The sequence below is a fragment of the Rhea americana genome, unplaced genomic scaffold (assembly GCF_003343005.1).
Source record: "Rhea americana isolate MKP2758 unplaced genomic scaffold, rheAme1 scaffold_231, whole genome shotgun sequence".
Lineage (NCBI taxonomy): Eukaryota > Metazoa > Chordata > Aves > Rheiformes > Rheidae > Rhea > Rhea americana.
Window position 1 is genome coordinate 492,623 of NW_028186348.1, and position 15,397 is coordinate 508,019.

Below are 15,397 nucleotides of genomic sequence, written 5' to 3' on the forward strand. Positions count from 1 at the left end.
AAAACTGTCCAATTAACTTCTACAAATTTCTTTGGTGCTTTCATTGTGTCTGGAAGGTAGTATTAACTTTTCATGTACCTAGGAAAAGAAAGTAGGCCATTTCACCTACAATCTCTCTCTTTTATTTTATTTTATTTTTTTTTTTGCAACACTTTTCAAGCTTTTTACAAGTATTCGTTGAAGCTCAAGTCAGTACATTTTCAGGATGCTTCTGGAAAAACGGATGAAAACATTTGATTTGTTGGTAAGATCTGTTGCACAGGCACTTGGTAGCTGAATTGCTTTTCACTGTGATTTTCTGTGTGTGGTTTGAAAGTCTTCATGGGGGGGCATCATCCAGTCCCTTGAAACCTGCTAGCTTGTTCTTGTACCTGGAGTCTTAAAATTGACTTTATAATCTAGACTTCAGGAGGACTTCTTAGCCCCCTAGAAACAGAGAAGTAAATGCTATTTGGCTTTGTGAAATTTTTGGAATTATTATTATGAGCCAATTAGCAAACTGTATTTGTCTCATAATTTCCCATAATTATTAATAAAAAAGATTATTTAGGAAGCTTTCCCTGAAATCCATTGCAATAGCTCTGGCAGAGGTCGTGTTCACATCACATCAGTCCTGCCTCACAAACTCTTTAGGGTAGTTAAACTCATTATGTGCTAGGTTTAAACTTTCTTGTGGTCATTTCATGTGTCATTTAGAGAACATTATTTGTTAGAGAACACTGTTGTCAGCTAGTTGGTGAAATTCAGCTCTTGCTGTAGTTCTTCTGTAAGCGGAGGCCTAATTGATACCACTTTCTATAAATAAGGAATTTATCCATTTAAGTTAGTGGAGCTCATTGCAGAACGACCTAATGTATCAGGCCAACTGAATAAATGTTACAGTCGTGGAATCTTCCAGTGTGTAATTTTACAAAGCACTTACACACAGAATATTCAAGCTTGGTAGATTAAAAGACAGAAGCTGAAATTTGCAAAGTTTATTATTCTTTTTAACTCTCGGCAGCTGACTTTCTAAGTTTAAGATGTCTTTTTAAGTCTAAGATGTCTTTTGTGCTCTTTTTTTTTTAATAAATTGTTTAATTGATTGTAGCCACCTGGTAAGAGAACATATGTCCATGTCCTTGGTAAGTGTCATGGACTGATAATTCCTTTCTTAGAAACCTCTCAGCCAAGGTACCCAAAGACTATAGACCAGGTTTGCCAAGTTGTTATATCAACAAAAAATAAAAAAAAAAGGAGGGGGGCAAGAGAACAGAACTAGCCAGTTTCTCCAAATAATGCTAGTGTGGGAACTGCTTGCAGAGGAAGCACAGTACATCTGCTGGTCAGTGTTTAATGACAGTGGTCTGAAGGACCTGGCAGAGGGCTTACCAACTGACAGAATCATCTTGTGGAGCAGCCTAGGGATAGCTGAGTAAAAGGAGAATCCTATGGTGGCTGGCTTTTCCTTCAATTCTCCTTGGAGAAATATTTTACGCATCAGTAAAACTTCAGGCAAAAGACACTTGATTTGGAGTTATTACCTTGAAGTTATTCATCGAGTCCCTTGTAAATATAACTGGGCAAAGCATGTAAAACTGTTACGTATTTTGCATGTCTTTCTACTTTGTAAAGAAGCATGGGCAGAACAGTTAATCGGATCAAAGCTGATAATCTTGATAAATTATTTCAAACACATTCTTCAGCCATATATTTTTCTTGTCACTGCACAATTCTGTGTGCCTTGAATTAGATGAAAATCATTCCTGGTCGAGCCCCGTGGGTCAAAATGTCACATGTGCCAAGAGCCGCATCTAAAAATTACAAGAGAAATACCCTAAAATTATGAAGTTAGAGACACAACAGGCTGGTGTAGATCAGTAGTGGGTTCACATAATTGAATTTCAGGCAAACCATTCCAACCTAGGGGTCAAATTATGAATAAATATAAGACAAAACACACCATCTGGTGAACCATGCCTGATGTAACTGAATTAATTGTTCAGTGGATCTCAAGACCAGTTAAATAACTTATCCATATTTCTCATTGCTTCTTACTAAATGACACATTCAAAGCTCTTCTCTTCCTTCTCCCCCTCTCACCCTTTAACCTCTGAGTCATTTAATGGTGGTGGGTGGTGTCTTCTCTGACAGTGTGCTGAGTATATTACTGGAATAAACAGGCTACTTCAGATTTTTTTTAGCCAAAAAAAGAAGAGCCTGTAGTGAATGGCAGACTTATATGGGCCTAAAAAGACACAATTTTAATTCAGTACAGTTGTTATTTGCATAGTGTTAGCTACTTCTGGGTGGTTTTACAGGCAACATGTATCTCTAGAATAATTTTTTAAGAAGTTTAAAGAAGTTGTACACAAAAATGAAGAGAGCAGAACTGGATGTTAAAATGATCATTGTACAGTCTAACTTTGTTTCAATGATTTTACAATTTTGCTGGTTATAAAATTAGTGCCTTGTCTTCTTCAGACTTCTCTCACTTTAGCAGGCTGCTGGACAGCTGTTAATCTTAAGAGGCTGAGAAAACATTTTTTTTTTTATAGATGGCCCAGTCTGCAGTTTTCTAATGTGTTTTTTTTTTTTTTTTTTTTTTTTTTTGAGGGGAGATTGGGGAGTGTTTTTCTTTTTTCCTACAGAGTAATTCATGTATTTTTACAGGAAGTAGGAAAATCACTTTATTATAAATCTAAGAAATAAATGCAAAAATGTGACTCTTAAGAACCAGTAGACTTTCAGTCACTAGGAGCTTGAACATAGCAATATGTCTCAGGAAAATGCTGTTATTTTCGTGCTTGTTGATTGTAGCAGAATTATACAGTTGGTGCCAACAAAAATGATGAAAAATGCAAGGCAGCTATGAAAAATACTCATGTTTCCAAATTATTTCTCCAGTGATTTCTAATGCATAGTTATCTCAGAAAGTTTGTCGCTAACAAATTTGAAAAACCTCAGCAAGTGTGTCTCTATTTTTGTAATTAGTGTATTTTACTTTATACTGACTGCAGCCCTGAAGGTTGTATGGTTGTAGGGCAAATCATTTCATGAAATGTAATTTCTGTACTGTAGAGATGCTTATAGAAGTTCATGGATTCCCCTGCACAGAATGCATGGCTTAGATTTTCACATTTGCCTTGTGATGTTAGATGTCTGATTTCTCACACAAAGAAAAACTGTTATACATTTATTATAGCAGCTGTATTGGGCCAAATAAAAGAAAAGATAGGACTAAAATTAATAGAATTACATTCAGATGCAGCTCAGGTTCAGAACATCCTGGATTTCCGATAGGGGTTCTTCTGAAACTAACTTTCAGTGCACATTGTGAAGCATATGAAGTTTGGTGTGGTTTGTTGCTCTTTAATCCCTGTGGTGAATACATATGGTAGAGCTGACTTCATTCAGGAAAAATACAGACCATTAGCCACCGGATCAAAGCACTGGGGAGCTTATTGGCTGTTAGTGGCACAACTCAGAGTAATAGCACCCCAAGGGAAATGGAGTAATGGAAACAGTCTCACAGCTGGAGGTTGATCAATAATACTTGGAAAAGCTGCCTATAAGAGCTTTGATTAGACGCTTGTATCCAAACTGGTATCCTCTCCTATAGGGAAGAGGGAAGGAAATGGTGTGAAAACAGCACCCCATTCCCTAAGCTTTTGTGGCTAAATATCATTGCTAGTTAGAAGTATTGCTAGTGCAGTGCCTGCAGTTGTTTGCCTTTGAAATTTGAAAAGCTTTGTTTTGTAGGCTACTTTCAAAGTCTTGAACTATCTAAAGAGGTGTATTTGTCTTTGAGGGAATCCTGTACCTTAATCTCTTTTCATATTGCAAGCTAGAAGGAACACAGTGTCAAATAACATCTGTTTTTATTTGAAAGTAAGTGTTTAGATTCAAATATATTGTTTAAATCTGTGATGAACTGTATTAGCTGAAGTCTGAAATAATTACCACTGTTCTTCTGAAAAACTGTAAACCTGGGTTTGGGGGAGCATTTTTGTCATTTGTTTTTGTTTGTTTTTAAAGCATCATATCTTTCCCAAAAGAACAGTGGAGCAATGTTAGCATGAGCTCTGAAAGACATTGAGAATTCTACCTGTACTTGTTGTTCCCTGGCCTCCTATGTAAGAGTTACTTCAGGATTGCTGCAGGGACTACAGTATCTTTATATAACTTTCCTGGTCATTTGAATAAACTTTTCTGGGTCTAGTATGAGTGAAGTACTAGAGCAGTAACCAGACTTAACGGTCTTGTGTGACAATTTTTAAGTTAAATTTCAGGTTATTAAATAAAGCAAGCTAACTCCTGATCTTTCTTACTGTATATTTGCAGTAATTCAGGATCTGATGTCAACAAAAAAAAAAAAAGTTTTAAATATTGCGAAGAAGTGAAGTAATCAATTTATCTTTCAGGAAATACATATTATTTATTCTAAAGTATTTTAGACGTGATGCAGACTAGCAGAACAATTCACTGCTTGCAGATAGCAGTTTGAGTCAGATGGATATAAAGCCTTTTTCTAGTACAGTCTTGGCTCCTGGTTGCAATGGACTACAGGAATTTTTCCTTTCTCGCTGACTGCGTGATTATTCTCCAGTTCTCTGCCTCATCTCCTTCCCATAAGAGTTGTACCCTACCTTCTCTGTTGGAGGAATTCACCCTTCTAGCCCTTGCGAGTCTTTCTCAGCTTTTGTTACAGAGGTGATCTCTCTGTAAGAGCACTGAGACTGGATGACAGTTACAGTGCCAGCAAGTGGCACCCAAGCATACTTAGCAGGGCTTACGGGATTAAGTCCTCTCGCCCCTCTTGATATCAATGTTTTACACCATTCATTTGGCAGAGATTATATCTATCACCACTACCAAAGGCTGGTAGTTGGTTTTCCAGGCATTGCCAGTCACACAGCTCACGTTCCAGGCAATCACCAGGCCAACTCTTACGTCCAGGAGCCTCCCAGAGCAGCTGGATGTAGCTGTTCAATGACTGATAAAACTGAAGCTCTCCTAGAGTTAGGAGGTACAGGACCGATGCATGGTTCACACAATTCAAACACGCTTTCTCGGATATATGAAATTAAGATAATCCACATTATAGATCTAAGGACAAAAAAATTGGTCAGCAGAGTTATCTGAGCATAATTTATGGATATCTCTGGAGCTTTAAAGACTCAGTCCTTAAACACAGATGGAACTTTATACATATGAGTATACCCCTTGTCTCAGTGGACTGTGGACTCGTACAAAACGATGCTATTTTTTTGACGCAGTATGTGTAAAAGAGTGTATGTATTTAGCAGCAACAATGTAAGACAGTTGACTGAGATGGACTTTTCCACATTTTGTGTCCTTTTGAGGACTCTTAGTCTTACCGGCCTGATGGCAGAGCTATTGTCTCTGAATTGGTCTTGTTTTCACAAACTCCGTCAGTGCTGTAGTTTTCTAATAGTGCCTAGAGGCATTTATGAAGGCTTGTGATTCACAGGGAAAAAATATCATTTGTCAGGAAAAAATACAACCTGGAAGGGAAGGCACTTTTGAATCCTTTCTCATGGCTTGTAATGACATATGCCTCTAGAGGGATTCTGATAGCTCTAGCAGCAGGTTGAATGGTGGGCATTCAAGAGCAATGAAAAGGAAACCTTTGCTTTTTGCTGCTGTTGATGAGTTTCTGATCAGATGTTCAAACAAAGTATTGCGCACTGGGAGTCACCAAACAGACTGGTGAAGGCCGTGAGCTGATCCATTTAATCTGATTTGTCATGTATTGCAACTAAATGATCTCAAAAAACTGCAATAAGTGTCTCTATCTACTTCAATAACCACGTGTTTTCGTATGATGAACAGCAGTTAGCATTCAGCATGTGATACGATTTCCAAAGAAAGGTAGGCAGGTAAGGTGCATCAGTTTTCCTTTACTGTCTAAATGAAATAGTGAAGTGGATTGATATGACTTGCAGCAGTCCAGACTTGTAAGTAATATTTAACTTTAGCCTGGTTCTACATGGAGACATTGGTTCAGCTGTGTGAGCCTGCGCCTGAGATCAGAACCTTACCATCGTTTCATGTATGCTATTTGCATAGTGAAAAATTATGCTGCCAGATTAGTTTATATGTGTGTGAGATACACATCAATAAAATTAACAACAGTGCCTTTTAAAAGACCGTTGAACGTAAGAATATAAATTCACTAAAAAGATTATCATTTTTTCCACTACTAAATGCTGTGTGGCTACGGATATCCCTAAAAGATGTGCTTTCTCTCAATACTTTGTGCTAAATCATATTTTTTTTCTTGAGAAGTGAAATTTATTGTGTTTAATGAAAAAATGGACTACGCTCTCTTCTTTCTCTTTGTAAACCTCATCTTTGACAATACTATAATGCAGTGTTTTTTGCCATTAGTTTATATGAAATTTATTGTTCATCCTAAATGAAATTGAGATAGGATAAATGTATTCTGGAAAGCCAAGTCTCCCCCTACCATAGAAAGACAGTAGAATTTTGCCACTTTTTCCACTTTGAAATACTATTCTTAACTTTGTCCCAAATTGTTTACAAAGAAGAATTCACTGATAGAAGAACATCTGCAATATTATGTAGGTATGCTGCAAGTGAGCATTAGTTGTAACAGGACATTTCTCTTGACATTTTGGTCGAAAGGAGCACACTCTATTACTACCTGAGTTTATAGCCATGCCAACATGACACCTAAGTGGGCTCTTCCCAGGCGTGTGTCAAGAGTCTAGGAGAGTTCAGTTTGGGAATAGCCTCTTCTTCAGCTTATAACAGGGTCATGCAAACATCCATGTTCCACTTTGTGACAAATGAGTACCAGACCTAATGAGAGTGGTTGTCCACAGTGCCCAAAAGTATGACCTGTCAAAAAAGTTTGCTGTATATCTCTCTGGGATTTGCAGTATGTTGAGGATGGGTTGTACTTAGCTTGTGTGAACATATCAACTCTCTAACCAATATGGAGCAGTTTGAATACTTCCAGAAAGCATGAGGTTCACCATGCATTCCCTGATGACTTCCCTCTGCAAGTGTGATAAAAACATGTTTGGATGCAGAGCCTAAACATGCACAATCCTATAATTTTACCCAACATAGTGTGAAGCCCCAAATATATTTGGTTTTGAGAATGTGCTACAATATCCGGAAAAGACTGTGGCAATAACTTTTTAGTCAACAGTCAATGTGAGAAGGTTGCTGATACCGAGAGGCAGTTACGGTGTGAGAACAGCTGCTCTTCCTTAAATAGTGCAGGACTTGGTTAGAGAGAGTTCTTGTACGTGTACCCCTTCCTAATAAGTTGGTAATGCAGATAAGGCATAGTGGAGACCACTGATATAGCAGGTGCTGCTTTATAGTATGTCTAGGCAATTTGCTTATAAACTGCTCACCATGCAAAATATCTCATTTTTTGGTGAAGATTTTTTTCAAAATCAGATTGCCATTTCATTAAATATTACTACAATCTTAGGCGGTTTAGTTTCTGTCTAACTGTCTACTGAGTCTCTCTGATTGCACAAGAATGATTTTTTGGAAGATACCAGCATAGAAGAATTCCAGAGTGTGGATTCTAAAGGCTCAAATATTAAAATATGAATAAAAAGAACCTATATAGGGTTTATGAAATTAATATTGGTTCATGAATAGTTTGAAGTGATGACACTGCAATAAACTCTGTGTTTTTATTCTGGTTTGGTGCATTTAAAGAACTATAAATATTAGTTACAAATTGCTATTACTATTTACAGAATTCTTGTTTTTTCATAAGCTCCCTTTAATATGATTCTTGATTCTGATGAATATGTTTTCAGTCACTGAAGTTTTTTTCTTGTCTTTTTCAGTTATACCAACAGAGTTGTTTCCAATGGACTGAAGGCACAAATTAATAATCCAGAATTGAGAGTCAGAGCACTGGACCCACTCATCAGCAATTTAATCGATAAACTTCAGCACTTTAATCAAGTAAGTAAGTTTTAGAGATAAAAATGTTTTATCACTGGATTTGATAACAGAGCTGAAGATAAGAATATTCGGTAGTACTGCTTCTCATATTACATTTCCCCAAAATTGTAGCCCTGAGGTAGCCATTTAGGAGGGTTAGTACTAAGGGATGCTGAAGACACTTCTGTGCAACCTGAATTATGAATTCTAGTGAGGCAAAATTATTTCCCTGGAAGTTGCCCTAATTCCCAGTTGTTGTTTCATAGCTGTTGATCAGCTGTCCTGTGGTCTGGAATCCCAGTAACATGGAGGAATTCCCAAGCCGTACAAATCACATCAAACTTGTGACCAGAGTCAGTCAATGTGAGAGACTTTTGGAGTCTTATGACATTCTTGTGTTGGAGGAATACACTCTCATTTTGTGCAGCTTCTTCGTTTTCAGTGACATAAACAGATCACAAAAATGAATGAATCTTTAAGTGTGCGATAACTGAACCTTACACTGTTCAAGTCAGGACAGAGTGCTCCAGGATGAGTTAACTGGGCATCTTTTAAAACGTTTCCTCGACAGACATTGTTCTCAAGCCCTCTTGTCCAAAAATGAAAGATAACCTACCAATAAGTCTGCTAGAAGCATGATTAACCTATGTCTGCCTCTGTCATCTATTTGTGCTCTATTAGATGTGCTTGCAGTCCAAGTTGATCCGTAGTCTTTCATAGCTAAATGTATGATTCTGTAATACTACTGCTTCAGCACACCTCTCTGTCAGTTCCTAAGATAATGCCGTTAACAGAGACTGATTTTCATTTAAAGCGGGTATGTTTCCTTGTAAGCTTGAAAGAATGCTTACAGCAGTGTGGTCAGTCAGATGTGCTTGCACATGAGCCTACTCATAATCCTTCACCTTTAAAGACTGATGGAACTTGGGGGTAGAAACAGTATCTAGGAAACAGTTATAATATCAAAGGCCATCTATGCAGGTGGGGTATGCAGGAAGAAAAGCAATCTGCGCTGGTAAAATGGCAGCAGGATATGCTTAGTCAGGACGTGGGAGGTTATAAAGAATGTGGTTGTGACTCAGAGTCATGATTTGATCTTTTATTTGCTCCTGCAAAAGTACAACCCCACTCCACATCTCATCAGCAACAGGTGGCTAATCCATAATCTAACTGTTAATTAGCATTTCTGTTAAATCTGTCTTGGCTCTAATATTCTATGGGCTTTAGTTTAATGATTCCTTCTATCATACTGCTTGATTTAACTTGCCATAGGGGATTACAATAAACAGTCTTGTGCAGTACTTTAATATTAGAGTGAAATAAACATTATGTGGTCAGACTGATGAAAAGGATAATTCATTATTTATTGTCCTTTGCATGTTATCAAGTAGAGTGTTAATTTACTTTATAAATATTAGATATATCCGTCCGTGTAATAGTCTTCTATAAATACTGACAAAAGGAAATAGTTAGAAATAGATTAAATTAAAAATAGCTGTGTATTGCACATTCTATTTCACTTTGTCCTGTAGAAAAATAAAAATCTAGAAGGTGTCATTATAATGAGCTGTTTACCTACTTTTTAAAGTTATGTACATTTTAAAAACAGCTTCAAAGACCACTTTTCAGTCAGTAGAATAAAATCTAGTTCTGTCATAGCTCTTTGTATAAGTCAGAAATGTTGCTTTCTGTTGCTTCTAATTCTGCTTTAGGAGAATATCATTCTTAAGTAAATGTAACTCCCATCAGATTGAGGTGCTTAGAAATAATGGATTCCAGGGATGAAGGATTAAACAGAATACTGATTATTGCCCTAAGATGGTTTGTTCTTAAGTACTTGGAATAATATAAATTCCTTTGATCATAATTTTAGTAAGATTTCTTCAGAGATCAAAGCATCAGAGAAGTTGCTAAATATCTAAGGCTTTTGCATACAACATCAAACATGTGTAGCTGTTTTCTGCTTCTTGAACTTTCATTTCGGTTATTTATATACAAATAAAAACTAACATTTAAAAGCCGCTTGAATCAGGATTTTAGTGTCATCAATAGTATGTGTAGACTATAGAGGAAGAATTATACAGAATCCCATTACTCTTTTTATGGACAAATTGATCTTTTTAACAAGTTACTCTTTTCTCTCTCTTTTTTTTTTCTTAATAGGCAATATGTAAAGGAGAATTTAAGCAATGATAAAATAATGCATTATCTTTATATCTCCTTAAATATTTGAAATTTGCAACACCATTTTATGCAGCAGCATAACATTTTATATACAAAAGCAATCCTAGCGAGGTGGGAAGCTTGAAGAGCAGAATACAAAGGAATGCACAGAATATCCATCATAGGTGATTGAATGTGTGTAGGCCCCAGTAATCCTATATTGCTTAACTACCTAAAAGAAAATGTCTTTGTAGATAGGAGACATATGTGTTAGGAATTTTAAAAGAAATAACATTTTTCTCTTAACAAAGCAAACTGTAACCATGCTTTATCTACCCTAAAAGATCTGTCTTTGGATTCTGTTTTGCAAAGGTGCCCATTTTTGAAAATCAGGATAATCAGCCCCTTGATCGATTTGCTGAGGTTGTGGTGTCCTGTCAACTACAGCAATATTTGAACTGTCTGGATTCATTTTTTCTGAAAGATGTGCTTTAGCTTAGCAATTCCCAGCCCTTTGTGGTACAAGTCTGGTTGCCACTGTCTTCCATAGCTGCTCTTCAGCCTTCTGTCTCTTACTATTAGACTCTGGCTCTTGCCCACTCTCACTCCCAGACTACTGCCACGGCCTCCCTCCTCCATACTGGGAGTCCCATGCTGAGAATGCAGGTACTAGTATAGTCAGCACAGTGTGGGAGGGTTGGTAGGGATTTAATAACACGGGTGACTGAGATAACAATGGAGCAGAAGGCTCTGAGCAAGAGTGGCTTGCCCCCAACCATGCAGAAGTGGCAGCAGATTATCTGGGTAGTTCTGCGGTGTAGTTCTGTATCTATCCTTACTGGAGAAGGAAAACCAGCAGCAGCAGAATGGGCTCGGGGATGTTATGTGGCCACGTTGCGTGAACCTGGGGCAGCAGGGTCTTGATAGCATGTCATGCTGGAACCAGAGCATCTCAGAAGGAAGGTGGGAGGCAAGTCTTATCCCAATCCCACTACTTTCTTCTCCAGTGGGACAGAAACGTTGGAGGGAGGAAAGGAGTTACCTTCTGAGCAGACTTGCACCAGAGCTGCCTTGAAAGCTCATCCCATCTGTGAGGTGACCTTCACCAGTTAGGAACTGTTGCTCCCAGTCCAGTTATGCGTGTTAGATTTGAGTAGGAGCTCAGCAAAGTCCTGTAGCCTGTGTTATGCACCTGTAGTATCCACGAAGCTGTACTTAGATGTTCACTGTGGTTTCTTTTGGTTTAAAATGTGCTTACTTAAATCTGAAACAGAGACTTTGGTCTACAGTAGCCATTCCTTTGTTTGGCTCCTTGTTACGACTTTATCCACGAATGTAAAGAGATTAACATCTTCCTCAGTCCAGAACCCTTCCTGTTTGCTTTGGTAGCTATTACCTAAACAAAATTCTTGTCAGCGTATTATTTTTCTAGTTGGTATATCCTACCTCTAGCATGTTACAAATAATCTATACACTTCTCTTCTTCCATTTCTGACTTTCATTTATGCCAAAGGGCCAGTTCAGTGGAGATTATAGCAATTTTTCATTTTTTCTTCTAGGAGTTAAATCCTCACAACATAGTATTTTTTAAAAACAATAAGAATATGCGAATCCCAGACTATTTCATAACCACTTTGTATAGCCAAAAGTAAGGTGAAATGTAGTGAATGTTACTCAGCAATTACTGATATTTACATCCCTTGCAAATAAGGTATTTGAAGCATTTATTGTAGCTGTGAATTCACGTAGCAATACAATTATTGAGTTACAGTTTATAATAGTTTTTACTTCTAGTAATGTGAAAGCAACAGATCAAATGAAGTTCCAGTGGATTTTTTGAAGAACTAGCATTTAGAAGTAACATCTTTTCCTCTCCCTTTTTTTGTAAATAGAACAGATGTGAACTGCAACTGATAATAAACACAAAATTCCACGTTTTTTATACCTTTTTTGAGGTACTACTTCTTGCTGCACTTTGATCTGTTTTAATATTTGTCTTAAGCATAATAATTTTCACAGTTTAAACATGGTTCTGAGACCAAAGTTAAAAATCCTAAAGGATCAATCACTTTGAAAAGCAGTAGGAATGTTAGAGAAAAGTGACAAAGCTTTAGCTATAGCTTTAATAGCAGCTTTACTTGGACATTCTCAAAGGATTATAGTGTAAGAATTCTACAAGTTTAATGTATTTGTCTTTTGTCAGTCTAAATCTAATTCTGACAGAGTTTGAGAACACAAAGTGCTTTGCTGTTTTCCGTTAGAGATGAATACTTAGGGCATAGGTCTAATTCAAGAAGATAGTGCAATATCCTTATGCTTCAAGAGAGAGTGATGCCAAAGCAAATCTTGCTGAGTCTGGACCTATATATGTTTTTTCCACTAAAGTTTCAGGATCTCCCAGGTAAACAAAGAAGCACATTCAACTAAAATTCCTTTAAGAATTATGTATAAATGATGCCATTGTAGCAAAGTTCCAAACAGCACCAAGATATTTATTATCAATAATATGAGCCAGCCAAAATTTAATCTTGAATGTGAATTGAGTTAGACAATAAGAATAATACAATAAATCATTTGCCTACTACTTAATTTAAACGTGTATATATTTTTTTAGACATTTATAAAATTTATTACATTAGGGACTTATTTTATATGAGATTTAAATGGAGACAAGTTGGTTTGATTTTCATCCAAAGTCGTAGCTGACTTGGACTGAGACTTGGAATATTCTGTTCTTCATTTCATCCAGTGAAAACATAGGAAAAAAGGTAATCATCTTAAACTGTTGTTATATTACCCCTGTGTAGGGATATGCTTAGAAATATTACTGCTTGTGATCTCCCCTCCCCGAAAGTGCAAAGACTCGTATCTCCTCAAAGTAGAGCACGTTTTTTAGAACTGGATTTCCAAAACAGGTCCTCTTTTTCTACCCAAAGAATTTCAGGTGTTCAGGATTTCAGGTGTTCCAGATCCCTCTTGGAACTGCAAAGATATCTGGAAATTCCAGATACATTCACTCTTTCTCTGTTGGCTAGCCATACAGAATGTATGTAGTTTAGGGCATTGAATATATGGCAGATGTACAGATTAGTATAGAAACACACGCTTAGCAAGTTGATAGGTCCTAGACACGTAACGCATGGTGGGTATGTAGTGCACTAATAACCTGTGTACACTCAGGGTATCAGGCTTTCAGGATTTGTTGCATGCAGAAATGTAGGAGGTCTAAAGCTTTATTCTCTGCAACATGGTGTTGCCAAGAGCATGCTGTTATAGTCTATAAGGATCCCACCCAAATGAAAAGCCCCAAGACTGATTTTATCTTATGTAAATAATGAAAGACCCTCACTGCTACTAAACTAGTGTACGTGGTCCTCAGCAACAGTGACTGTAGATTGTTAGGTGTTAGGTTTTCATCAAGACAAATGTGTTTGTGGCTTGCCTGGTCAGTGCAGAATTCGGATCACTGAAATTAAAGGTGGTAACAACCCTCACCCCTTATCTCCAAAAGGAAACAGTAGCACAAATGATATGTAAATCTGAATTAATGCAGTAGTCATTGGTTCATTACCAAATAGCAGCAAGCAATGTGTATACTTTGGGAAAATAACGATAGAATTGAAGAAATTGAAACTATTTTAAGGTCTTATAATGACAGGAAAGAGCAAATGGACTACTTGTTTAATTATTATCTCCTACTATGCTGGATAATAATTATTCACGCCTGTTTTCGGATAAACTGTCATCTCAAATTATTCGATCATATGTGGAGAGTTTTTTCTCATCCTACTCTTTTTAATGTTCATTCTTGTTGGATTCATGAGTTGTTTTTCTTCTCCCCTGCTATGAATCAGACATCTCTTTGCTTCCAAATATATACACTGAATGCCCAACTCTGAGATAGCTTAGGATCTTTTTCATAATCCATATGCAATGAAACAACTCATCCCAGTGCTTGAAACAATCTAGTTTACTCAAAAACTGAGCTTAATCTTTCTTTCTGCAGTCTCCTGTATGGTTTTCAGTTTCTTAGGAAATATATATGTACATACGTAATGTACGCTGTATAAAAATATTGGAGACATCAGATTTTCTCCTGTCTGTGATTAAAGCAAGAAAAGATACATAGTGCTGCCAGCCTTGGAAAAATAAACAAACAGAAATCTAATAGCAATTTAGCTCTATCTTGTTTCTTTTAAAGAACCTGGTATGTTTCTGTCATATGTAGTTCTCAGCAAGTCATCTTCGAATCCATTGCTTTTCACTTTTGTGATGTATTTTTACATTGTTTTGTGAATCAAAGTTGAGACAAAGCATTTGCTGTCTATTGTGGGATTCTTTTGTTACCCCAAAGTAGTCACTCAACTCGGACCCCCTTTGCAAAGCAGCATATTGTACAACAGTGCATCTGCATGTAGTAGCATGTAGCAGGCTGTAAGAATGGGACTGTGTCTTGCAATAAAGGCTGTAGGTCTCAGACAATTATACAGTATTTAGTTGCTGACTGAGTAGGAGCATTTGTCTGTCAGGGCTTCCATAAGAAGGTTTAAAAATCACAAGAAGTATTTAAATAGTGGGCTGGGACATCTGAAGTCTATCAAAATCTGCTGCTGCTCTCAGCTTTCTGCAAACTACCATTGCTCTGAGATCAGTTGTTTGTGTGTCTTCACCATTTGTGACTGTTCTGCATCCCAGGTGAGGCTGCTGGGGACCATGCCCATGGAGGGGGCGCACAGGGAAGGAGCAGGGACGAGCTCCCAGCTCCGCTCCTGCTGCGGCACTGAAGGAAGAAAACTGCATGCAGAATCCCTTTGCCTGCACAGCTGGAGGGGCACATAGAGCAGACAACGATAACCTGGTCCTGAGGCTATTGAGCTGGAGAGGTGGGAACTCCTAGCTCGAGGCCTGGCAGCTCCAGGCATTAGCCTGTGCAGGAGTGATACTGTCCTCTCATCTCCTGCATTTTACAAAGAAAAGGACTTTGAAAGCTCTGACCTTGGTTCTGCTTGCTTTGGCATTAAAACTCATGTCCAGAATAGATGTTTGCCCATGAATTTGACTGCAAAAGCTTTTTTCTGATCAGTCCTGCTGCAAAAATATCACTGGGGCATTGTTTTATGGAAAACATATGTTAACATTATCATTTGTTGCTGATTGATGACCTGAGATAATAGGTGTACATCATCTCTGGTTGAAATCAGTATGCTATTCCTGACCTGAGGTCTGCAGGGTGTGTGTGTGTTTTTTTGTGGTTTCTTTGTGTTTTTTTTTTTTTTTTTTTTTTTTTTTT

At 37.4% G+C, this 15,397-nt stretch overlaps 1 protein-coding gene across 1 annotated transcript in view; it reads left to right on the forward strand.

Annotated features, from left to right (window-relative positions):
- LOC146595241 (glypican-5-like) overlaps positions 1-15,397 on the forward strand; it is a 366,200-nt gene that overhangs the window by 208,005 nt on the left and 142,798 nt on the right. Inside the window, exon 8 of the mRNA XM_085306113.1 lies at positions 7,845-7,965. Coding sequence (XP_085162239.1) covers positions 7,845-7,965 — 121 coding nt within the window. The remainder of the gene's footprint in view (positions 1-7,844; positions 7,966-15,397) is intronic.